The sequence below is a fragment of the Bubalus bubalis genome, chromosome 6, assembly GCF_019923935.1.
Source record: "Bubalus bubalis isolate 160015118507 breed Murrah chromosome 6, NDDB_SH_1, whole genome shotgun sequence".
In the NCBI taxonomy this organism is placed as follows: domain Eukaryota; kingdom Metazoa; phylum Chordata; class Mammalia; order Artiodactyla; family Bovidae; genus Bubalus; species Bubalus bubalis.
Genome location: NC_059162.1, coordinates 14,969,962 through 14,982,528, shown reverse-complemented (window position 1 = coordinate 14,982,528; position 12,567 = coordinate 14,969,962). Strand labels below are relative to the sequence as shown.

Here is a 12,567-nt window from a genome sequence, read left to right as displayed (position 1 = left end):
AGGGAAGTCCTTTTACACGCATTCTTATCTGAGCCATAAAGACACAACATGGTGACTTTTCAAGGTCCTGACCGACGTGAAGATGCTGTGGTCCTGTGGTTTCAATGGTTACCAAGACACCTATTTCTGACTTTCACAAGCTGCTGATTTTTGGCTTCATCTCAAAAGATGAAGATGATCCAATATTAACATTACCAAGAAAAGTCTTGCCTGCTGCATCTGCTGCTGCAGCCTCTTCCTCTGCGCTGGGTCTAGAATCAGAGTTTGATGAAGCTTCTCCCTCTGGGGCTTAACCCTCTCTACTTCCTGCTGCTGTTTGGCTGAAGATTTCTTCATCTTCAGCTGTTCAAGTAGCTCCTTCACGGTGCGATGTTGCTCATTTAGTAAGTTGGCCAGTGGTTTCTCAAACCTGTCCCCCACAGGGAGATGACTGGAGTTGAACATTTCCATGGGTCCAAAACAATATTCAATTCCTTCCTACCATGGGCTAAGCCAGTCTGAGCAACTTCCATCTACTGCTAACCCTCAAGTCTCACTTTAGACAACAGGCAAACTCCTAGCCTACCCAAATCTTCTCCCAAAGTAGATTCAAATAAGATGGTTCTTAATCATCCCCTACCCATTCTCCTAAAATCAGTACTCTAAGTAATATACTGCTGCTGCTGCTGCTAAGTCACTTCAGTCATGTCCGACTCTGTGTGACCCCATAGACGGCAGCCCACCAGGATCCCCCGTCCCTGGGATTCTCCAGGCAAGAACACTGGAGTGGGTTGCCATTTCCTTCTCCAAGTAATATACTAATGAAGGTGAAATTCAACTAAAATCTAAACATAGGGTAATGTCTGGATAACAAAGCAGCCAAGGAGCTAATGGGAGCCCACGATTTTCACATCCCACTGACAGTTACATTAATCTGGGACTTATTCTTAATGGTGATACAGAATCTTCCCAAAGCACAACATCTGTTCTCTAAGCTAGCTGTTACTCCCACCCCAGGCCTAGCATTTCCTGTTCTCCAGCTCCTATTCATTCAGGCTGCCCTGACTTCCTTTCTTAAAACCTCAAAGACCTTCTAGCATGGAGTAGAAAGGGCATAAACTAAAGCATATGGTGCCTACATGCATGCTAAGTCACTGCCATCCTGTTTCTTTGCAACCCTATAGACTGTAGCGCACAAGTCTCCTCTATCCATGGGATTTCTCAGGCAAGCATACAGGAGTGGGTTGCCATTTCCTAACTCCAGGGGCTCTTCCTGAAACATGGACTGAACCCACGTTTCTTGCGTCCCCTGCACTGGCTGGCGGGTTCTTTACCACCAGTGCCACCTGGGAAGCCCTAAAGCACATGGCAGTTTAGACGAATAGTGAGAAACTGGTCCAAGTATGACCCTACTCATCTCCATGAAAATATCTTAGCCCTCTAAATTCCTCCTCCAAGCTTTCTATCACTACCCTCCCACCCCCACTTCCTAAGAGACAAAGAGAGACTGTCAGGGGCTGAAGTAAGAATCCAAATGCTAGTTCTGAGGTAGACGCAGAAGACGACACTCAAGTGATTAAGCAAAAGTTGCTACTCTATGAAATCAGCATACAAACTGCTCAAGCAGCTATGACTAGCAGGTTATCCTAATTCAATAAATTCTCTAGATTGTACAATAGTTAAATGATCGTAACTTTGTTCCGACAGCCCCTGGGGATAAACCTTATGTTTCCTTTAACAGTATTTATTGCAAGTATGGGCAGGCCCAGGATCTATAGACACAGGACTGTCCTCTGTACAATTTTACTGAGAACTGAAAACTCTTTTGATTATCTGCATACCTAGCAGAGGAACAGACCAGAAGCAGGAAAAAAAGTAGATAATGCAAAAAGAGCTGTACCTGATTCTAAGCAGTATTATCTTGATGGACAGTTGATACGGGGAGCACAGGTAACCTACTTTCCATGTGATATTTTACTCATAGTCAAATAATAAGCTAGGTTTGTATTTCCAGCTAAAAGAAAAGCAGCAGCAGCCTAAGCAGATCAACTGAATACCAGAAGGTAACTGAACTGAATAAGAATTTTTTAAGTAGTTATGTAATTCCCAAATTTTAAAAATTGACACACAGAGGTGTGTAGTGGAAATGAAATAGGTCTACCGATCACGTCCCATGATAATAGGTGCTCAGGTTCTATTCTGCTACATTAGAAATTTTTTTTCTATAACATATGGTGTGAAGTAAGTGGATCAAATACAAACTCTAAGGAACAGTGTGAAAGTTCTTTAAAAAATAAAAACAGAGCTACCACGTGACCCTTCAATCCCACTCCTGGGCATATATCCAGAGAAAAACACAGCCCAGCAAGACGCATGCACCGCAGTGTTCACTGCAGCACTGTTTACCACGGCCAAGACACGGAAACCCAAATGTCCACTGACAGAGGAGCGCATCAAGAGGTGGGGTGTGCCCGGCCTGTGCTCAGTCACGCCCGACGCTCTGTGACCCATGCGCTGTAGCCCACCAGGCTCCTTTGTCCTTGAGGATTCTCCAGGCAAGAACACTGGACTGGGTTGTCATGCCCTCCTTCAGGGGAAGATGAGGGGTATATACACACACACACACATATACACACGTGTGTATATACATACACGTGTGTATATACATATATATATACCTACATATATATGTATATACACACACATAATGAAATATTACTCAACCATTAAAAAGAATGAAATAAAGCCATTTGCTGTAACATGAATGGACCTGGGGTATCACACTGAGTGAAGTAAGTTAGAGAAGGAGAAATATCATATGACATGCCTTATATTTGGAATGTAAAAAGAAATGATACAAATGAACTTACTTACAAAACAGAAAGAGACTCACAGACTTTAAAAAGAAACTCATGGTTGCTGCGGGGTAAGGGATAGTGAAGGAATTTGGGAAGGTCATGTATACACTGCTATATTTAAGATGGATAACCAACAAAAACCCATTGTACAGCACATGGAACTCTGTTCAATGTTCTGTGCCAGCCTGGATGAGAGGGGACTTTGGAGTAGAATGGATACATGCATACGTATGGCTGAGTCCCTTCACTGTTTACCTACCTGAAACTATCTCAACATTGGTAATTGGCTGTACCTCAATACAAAATGTTTTTGGTGTTTAAAAAAAAAAATCAATAAAAATAAAACTGAGAAAAAAAGAACTCTAAGAAACCTTGAAAATGTTCTCAAAAAAAGAAAAACGGTAAATATGTGAGGTGACAGAAGTATTCATTAACTTCAAGGGTGAAATCCTTTTGTAATACATAATGTGTATCAAATCATCACGCTGTGCACTTTCAACGTTTTAGAACCTTGTCTATCAATTAGAACTCAACAGGGGGGGAGAAAGGAACTCTTGAGATTTCTGTTGTGGTTATATTACGGTATTTATTATAATGGAATATGACTGAATAGTCATTGGAAGGATTGATGCTGAAGCTGAAACTCCAATACTTTGGCCACCTGACGCGAGAAACTGACTCATTGGAAAAGACCTTGATGCTGGGAAAGACTGAAGGTAGGAGGAGAAGGGGATGACAGAAGATGAGATGGTTGGATGGCATCACCGACTTGATGGACGTGAGTTTGAGCAAGCTCCGGGAGCTGGTGAAGGACAGGGAAGCCTGGCATGCTGCAGTCCATGGGGTCGCAAAGAGTCGGACATGACTGAGCGACTGAACTGACTGAATTGATGACTGCTACTCCCGACTTTTAGGCATTGGTTAGTATATACCTAGCCTTTTTCACTAAATTGCACGTTACCTGAAGGTCTAGCTTTCAGGTGGATCCAAAGCTCTCTAGTTAGGTAATGCTGTTAAGGTAAAGCACAGGACTAATTAAAGGCTATGAGTCCTTGGGTTTTGCTTTGTTCCACCCATGGCACAAACCATACCCTGACATCTAGCCAGTACCTAATGATAGTAGGCTGCTACTCAGAAAGGATAACAACAAAGTACGGATGAACTCTGCAAACTCAACACAAATATAGGGGGAAAAATTAAAGCTTCTACTTTCTGGTTGGGACAACAGAAGTGCTAATTCATGTGAAAAGGGCAGTACACACTTTTGAGACGCCAGGGCATTACCGCAGGTGCTTCATGGTTTGCTCAATTAATGCCCTGGAGACTAACGAAGGTTCATTAACTTTTACTATTGTTCTGTTAATGAAAAGCAGAAGAACAAAAGGGACATACTGGATATTACACTTTGGAGTAGTTTGTATGGCTGGCCATGCAGAGTCCTACACACCTCTCCAGCACCACTCACCTGGAGAAGCTGCTATGGATGCCAGATACTGCTTTTTCTCCCTTCCCAAACAGATACAGCTTGGTCTAGAGCTACATGGCCCCATAAGAAGGAGAATTATTCACTTAACACCCAACACCCCCATGGGGCTCAGCGTCCTTATATCAGTAACAACAGGTAGTCAGGGATGAGAAACTGTTAACCAAAACTTCTCAAAACCTTCTTAGACATACACTTTTCCTCTACTCTAGGTCTCAAGGTCTTTGGTTAGCCCACCATAAGGCTTAAGAAGTGTTAAAGTCAGGCCGAGGCTCAGCCACACATTCCTCCTGTTCTGGGCCGTCATCTTCCGTGCTGGAGAAGCCCATCTCCTCTTGAAACTGAGGGCAAAGGAAAAGTCAGTCCAACAGTGACAGGGGAAAATGAAGACTGGTTTACAGGACTCTAATAATGCTGTCACATAGAAAGCGCTTGCATTGGATCCTTTCTCACTTCTGGGCTCAACCAGTCCAGCACATGGCATAATTTTAATGCCAGAAAAAAACTTTCTCGCTTGGCCAACTTGTAATGGTAAAGACAGAGCATGGATAACTCAAAATGATCAGATTATCTTTCAAGAGAGAAATTTATGGAAAAAGAAACTCTAATTAGTTTGCAATCTTTAAGGATGCACCATGTGACAGTTGAGAAGGTTATGTAAAAGCTCGTAAGGAAAACTTCACTAAGATATGGATATTCAAAGCTTATTACTTACCAAAATTCTCCTGTCACTATATTCTCTCCTGGGTGAACTGAAAGGAGAATGGCTTGGTCAGACCACTGTTCTGGAGAGAGAGGCCCTGAGACCAAAGGATAGAGCTTGCTGGGGAATTCACCTTTAGTGTCCAAAGTTCTCATTCAAAGATCACTACTCACAGTTTCAAACGACTCTTACATCAGTTCATTCATGTCCTTTTCTGCAAAAAAGCCAAATAGTATGTTGCTGGCACATACTTATTTCATTTTGCAATAGAGGGAATTCCAGGAAAACAAAGAAAGTTATTTTTAGCAAGGCTTTTTACAAAATCCTCAAATGTATTAATATCCATTATTCACTCATTCATTGAAAAACATTTATTGAACAACAACAATATGCTTTAATCCCTGTTCTAGATGCTCAGATATATGACAGAAACTCTCATGAATGACGCTTAAATTCTAGTGGGAAAACAAACAAAAACATAAGCTGGGCATTTTTTTTTTAATTTATTTATTATTTGTGGTCACCCTGGTCTTTGTTGCTGTGTGCGGACCTCCTCTAGTTGTGGAGAACAGAGGGTACCCTCTAGTTTGTGCTGGCGTGGGCTTCATTGCAGTGGCTTCCCCTGTTGCAGAGCACAGGCTTGAGGGAACTGGCTCAGCAGTTGTGGCACATGAGCTTAGTTGCCCCGATGCATGTGGAATCTTCCCGCACCAGGGACTGAACCCATGTCCCCTGTATTGGTAAGTGGATTCTTGACCACTGGACCACCAGGGAAGTCCTAGATGATTTTATGAGATAAATTCATAGTCTGCTGGCCTATCCTACTGAATGGAGTAGAGAGAAAAGTCTCCAGTAATGTGTCAAAGGACTCTATCTTTGGACCAGCAATGCCATTAACAACTGAAAACACCTAGAAAACACACTTTTCAAATCTGTAAATGATACAAAGCTGGAAGGGATCACCAAACCAATCAATGACAGATTCGAAATTCTAGGTTTTCTCAAATTAATTGGATGAAACGGAATAGGGATAAACAAGTCATACATTTAGGATTTTCAAAAATCAGTTTCTTAAGTGCACAAAAAGGTAACATGGCTTAAAAACAATCTGAAAGAGGCCTCAATTTTTTTTGGTTAGCCTTCAGATCAATTCTAGAGGACTGTGATCACTTCTATAAAAGCCCTTCTTAAGAGGGCATTAAAAAGCTAATATCCGAACATTTATGAGGATGTGAATCAACTGGAACTCTAAAAAGAATATAAAAGACCTTTGGGAAAAGGTCTGGCAATTTCTCAGAATATACAGCTACTATATGACCAATGACTCCTCCCCTGGAGAGCTGACCAAAGGAAATGAAATATTTGTTCACAAAACTAACAAGAGAACAAAAACACAATGGAATATTACTCGGCCACAAAAAGGAACACATTTGAGTCAGTTCTAACGAGGTGGATGAACCTAGAGCCTATTACACAGAGTGAAGTAAGTCAGAAAGAGAAAGATAAATATCATACACTAATGCATATATACGGAATCTAGAAAGATGGTACTGATGAATTTATTTGCAGGGCAGCAATGGAGAAACAGACATAGAGAACAGACTTATAGACATGGGGAGAGGGAAGGGGAGGGTGAGACGTATGGAGAGAGTAACATGGAAACTTATATTACCATATGTAAAGTTGATAACCAATGGGAATTTGCTGTATGTCTCAGGGAACTCAAACAGGGGCTCTGCATCAACCTAGAGGGGTCAGATGGGGAGGCAGATGGGAGGGAGGTTCAAGAGGGAGGGGACAAATACACACCTATGGCTGATTCATGTTGAGGTCAGACAGAAAACAACAAGGTTCTGTAAAGCAATTATCCTTCATTAAAAAAATTTTTTTTTGTATTTTAAAAATAACAAGAGAGTTCAGAGCTATTTTTATTCAAGACAGCCAGAAATTAGAAAGAATCAGGTGTCCATGAACAACTAGGGATTGATGAAAAATAAACAAATTGATATATTTCTACACTGGAATCCAACTCAGCAATAAAAAGGAAGAAATTAAATAATACAAGCAATACACATGAATCTCAGAAACATGCTAAGTAAAAGAAGCCTTACACAACACAACACATAGTACATGATTCCATTTACATGAAGTTTTAAAACAGGCAAACACCTAATCTGTGATAGAAAAAAACAGAAGAGTGGTTGCACCTGGGAGATTGGTCAGGGGACTGATCTCGAGGGGTAAGTAGGTACTTTGGGGTGATAAATATCTATCTTGTTAGGGGTTTCACTCATCAAACCTCGCTGAATAGTACACTTAAGATTTCTATGCAATAATGTGTATAAACATACCTAAAAAGAAAAACTGTAAACAAATATTCAATTCTAATTCATGATGCATGTGGGCTAAGTCGCTTCAGTCGTGTCTGATTCTTTGCGAACTGATGGATTGCGGCCCGCCAGGTTTCTCTTTCCATGGGATTCTCCAGGCAAGAATAATGGAATGGGTTGCCATTCCCTTCTCCAGGGGATCTTCCCGAACAAAGGATTGAACCTGTGGTATCTTATGTCTCTTGCATGGGCAGGTGGGTTCTTTACCACAAGCACCACCTGGAAAGCCCCTAATTCATGATATGCATGATGAAATGTTTAGACATCTACAACTCACTATGAAATGCTTAAAAAAAAAAAGATTAGGAGATGGATAGAGAAATAAGTGAAGCGCTGCATAATTAATATATGAAAAGTTAACTACAGAAAGTAGGTGGTGAGAATATGGGTGTCCACTGTACAATCCTTTCAACTTTTCCATATGTTTGAAAAGTTTCATAATAAAATGTAATAAGGGAGAAATTTTCTTAAAAACAAAGGCTAGAATCCAGAAGAAGGTTAACTTGGGGGTTGAAGTGTGGAACGTCTGAAATGTAGAGAACTGAAGAAACTTGGTATGTTTAGCACAGTAAAGAAAAAAATGTAGGAAAAGAAACATACTATGCACATTTGGGGGTAAATTATATTCTTAGCAACAATGGACAAAAAGAGAAATATAAAAGATAGATTCAGGTTCAATAAGGAAAATGTTAACTGAGGAGGTGTTTGAGAGTAGGACACACTATCTGCAGAACTGATGAACTCCCTGTCACCCCAGTTCCCCAAACAGATTGAAAAGCCACATCAGAGAGGCCATGAAAATGCTTACGTGGGAAGAAAACATATGTAACCGCAGAAGGCTTTCCAAACTCTGTGATTGCATACTGTAGTAAAAAGTGATCTCTTGCAGTTCTTGAGTATTCTTCATCAAGTTTAGCACAGTACCACAGGCCTTGAATAATAACCATGGGGCCCATACGAAGTGCCACAAGTGATGCTGGAAGGGCCCCCAAGAAGCACAGTCATGACATTACAAGAGAACACTGAATCGCTTGATAGGTACCAGAGACTGCGGTCTGCAGCTGTGATTTCCTACCATTTCAAGATAAACGAAGCCAATTTAAGGACCCTTGTAAGAAAGAAAAGGAAATTCGTGAAGCAATAGCTGAAGCTACACAAGCAGGTGCAAAAACCTACGGCTTTTTGCAAAATACTTTTTTATCTCATGTTGAGATTGCAACTTATATGTGGGTGGAGGATTGCTATAAGAAAGACATACCTATCTGACACGATTTGAGAAACAGCAAAGTCATTATACAATTTAAAGCAAAAGGAAGGTGAAGGACATAAGGCTAGAGAATTTAATGCCAACAAAGGATGGTCTGATAATTTTAGAAAGAGGTTTGGCTTAAAAACTGTCAAGATAACAGGTGAAGCAGCCTCTGCTAATGCAGAGGCAGCAGGCAAGTTCCCAGATGGCATTAAGAAAATCATTGAGGAGAAGGAGTATCTGCCTGATTGGTTTTTAGTGCAGACAAAAATGCCCTAATCTGGAGGAGGGGGGAAAAAAAGCCACAAAAGACATTAATTAGTAAGAAAGAGAAGCAAGCACCAGGATTTAAGGCAGGAAGGGAGAGACTAAGTCTACTGTTCTGTGAAAATGCAGTCAGGTTTATGACCAGGACTGCCCTTCTCTATTAAGCTGCTCACCGCAGAGCCTTGAAAGGAAAAGATAAAACAGGTGCTACCAGTCTTTGGATATTAAAAAAAAAAAGGAGAAGGCCCTTTCTCTGGATTGGTTCCATCAATGCTTTGTTCCTTTGTCAGGAAATACCTTGTTTTTTAAGCTTCTTTTCATATCGGACAGTGCCCCTGGCAACCCAGAACCCCATGAATTCAACACTGAAGCCATCTAAGCAGTCTACTTGCCTCCAAAGCTGTCTCCAATTCAGCCTTTAGATCAGGGGTCATAAGGACCTCACACATGATATTCTCACCAGTATACAAGTGCCCCTATGGAGAGAACATCACGTAAGTCTGGAGGAAGGATTACACTATTGAAGATGCCAACACTGTTAGGGAAAAAGCCAAGAAAGCCATCAAACCTGCAACAATAACTCCCCACTGGAGAAAACTGTGTTCAGAAGTCATGCATGAATTCACAGGATTTAAGTCATGCATGAATTCACAGGATTTACGACAGAGCCAATCAAGGAAATCAGGAAAGAGATTGTGAATATGGCCCCAAAAAGATGGGGGTGAAGAGATTCAAGTTTTGGATCTTAGAGAAATTCAAGAGCTAACAGACCCCACACCAGAGCAATTAACAGAAGATGACTTGATGGCGATGAGTGCTTCCAGACCAGTGCCAGTGAGCACCGATATAAGACAATCTGGCAGAAGAGTTCTGATTATTCAAAACTGCTTTTGATTTCTTTTACATGAAGCCTTCATGATATAGACTCTGAAACCAGAGCACATGGTGGGAGACGGATTGGTACCATACAGAAACATTTTTAGAGAAATGAAAAGGCAAAAAGTCAGATAAAAATTACAATGTATTTCCACAAGGTCACACACACTGCTTCCTCATCCGCCTCCACCGCCTCTTCTGTCTCACCACCCCTGCAACGGCAAGACCAACCCCCTTTCTTTCTCCTCTTCCTCCTCAGCTGACTCAATGTGAAGACAAGGAGGATAAAGGCCTTTTTCATGATCCACTTCTACTTAATGAACAGTAAATAGTCACCATGCCAACAGTTAGTAAACTTATCTGTTGTGTATATATGTGTGTCTTTATGTGAAAATCTAATAACTGTGTGGCAAGAACTGTATGAGATGTTTCTGTGTCATCGTCATTATCATTGCCTAACATCATGTGCAAGACTTATACTAAAATGAACAGCCTACCCTTACATAAAGTGATATTTAATATAAAATTAACAATGTGTTAGCTTTATTACTGACTGATAACTTTGCTTTCAAAGAGTTATATTACTGTACAGTATGCCTCTCTCTTGTAATCAGAGAAACCTTGTATCAGCCTCTCATATTTAAAAAAATGTAACAATGTTTACAATCCTGTACATGAATATTGACTAAATGTTATTTTTGTTCAGTCATTAAGTCATGTCTGACTCTTTGCAACCCCACGGACTGCAGCACACCAGGTCTCCCTGTCCTCTGCTATCTCCCAGGGTTTGCTAAAATTCACGTCCACTGAGTGGTGATGCTATCTACCCATGCCATCCTCTGCTGTCCCTTTCTTCTTTTGCCTTCAATTTTTCCAAGCATCAGGGTCTTTTCCAAAGAGCTGGCTTTTTGCATCAGGAGGCCAAAGTACTGAAGCTTCAGCTTCAACAACAGACCTTCCAATGAATATTCAGGGTCGATTTCCTTTAAGATTGACTGGGTTGATCTCCTTGCCATCCAAGAGACTCTCAAGAGTCTTCTTTAGCACCACAGTTCGAAAGCATCAATTCTTCAATGCCCACTCTTCTTTATGGTCCAACACTCACAAACATACATGACTACTGAAAACACCATAGCTTTAACTATACAAACCTTTGTTGGCAAAGCAATGTCTTTGCTTTTTAATATGCTGTCCAGGTTTGTCACAGCTATGCTTACAAGGAGCAAGCATCTTTTAATTTTATAGCTGCAGACACCATCCGCAGTGATTTTGGAGCCCAGGAAAATAAAATCTGTCACTGCTTCCACTTTTCCCCCTTCTGTTTGCCATGAAGTGATGAGACCTGATGCCATGATCTTAGTTTTTTTAAGGACTATAATATTGTATGCCATAAAATTTCTGTAACAATTCATTCATCTATAGGCCAAGGTACCATGAAGCAATCCTATCAATTACACTAGGCTACCATCAAGCCATCATAGTGTTGCTTCTTCATTATCAATGCATGAATCCTTATACCAGTAAATAAATATGAATTTCTTTATCACATCATCATTATTCATGTCCAGTTGACACATATGCCTACACTGTTCTGTATCATATAAGATAATATTAATATAATGACAGATGATTTATCTTGTAAACAGACAACATAAACTTACAGTATCAATAAATACAGTATTATAAATCTATTTTGTCTTCCTTATGATTTTAATAACATTTTCTTTTCTCTAGTTTACTTTATTGCAAAAATCCTCCAGCCTTTGCTTTCTTTACTTTTTGTTTGATTCTTGATACTTTCCTTTCAATGCTTCCTTTAACCTTAACTGTCATAACATACCAAAATAAGCAGAAGACCTTCATAAAGAAAATGGGACGCTAATCTCAAAAATTACATGAAAGATGAACTAAAGCAACAAAACAAAATGTAAGTCCTAAAAGACTGTGCTCACATAATGCTCTTTGGACAAAGACCTGCATGGTTTAGGTGCATCATGAACACTTTGGCACACTGACAAAGCTTTCTGCATAAGCTTGTCACCAGCCGACGTTTCACCCTCGCCACATGATGTTCACTCTCCCAGGACAGGGGATACACATCAACAGTTTCTGAAACATGTTATCCATTATTGGCAAACCAGCAATGGAATAATTTTTTAAAACATGACTCAAACCAAGTTATCTGTTTCCCATGTCTCCCATCTTGCTCTCTTTACCCACCAAATCAATAAATTAAACTGGCATTAAATCAAAGTGATGTTTCTAGAATCCAAGTCAGTTCCTACTGATTTCCTGCTTAAAACTCATTGAGCTCTCCTTTTTGACAGATCAAAAATCAAATCTAAGATTCTCCAAGACCTGAACACTGCTTAACTTGTCTATCATCGCTCACTCAGACAACTAAATCAAGCTACTTACTACTTTTGAAACATATGTATTGTTGTCTCATAATTTCATGGTCTGCAGACATTCTTCTATTTGCAATATCCTTCTCTGGCCCCATTTGCCAAAAATGTCTTATTGCTCCTTCTAAACTAAGATGAAACATCTCATTCTGTGAATCACTCCCTAAGCCATAGTATACACAGGACACTATATACCCTTTTCTAGGCCGCCAGGGTACCTTATACACAAGCTATTATTATAGCACTTAGCACTTTGTACTGTAGCTGTTCCTGTCTGTATCCTCCTACTAAGCTGACACCCTACAGGCAGAAGCCATGTCTTACTCATTTCAGTACAATCGCTGCCAAATACTGGAC

General features: G+C 40.4%; 1 protein-coding gene across 1 annotated transcript in view; it reads right to left on the bottom strand.

Annotated features, from left to right (window-relative positions):
• The window catches only part of LOC102401468 (YY1-associated protein 1), a 49,641-nt gene that overhangs the window by 21,435 nt on the left and 15,639 nt on the right, over positions 1-12,567 (bottom strand). Inside the window, 3 exon segments of the mRNA XM_045166000.1 lie at positions 211-409; positions 4,558-4,661; positions 5,197-5,237. Of these exon segments, the coding sequence (XP_045021935.1) occupies positions 211-409; positions 4,558-4,661; positions 5,197-5,237 (344 nt within the window).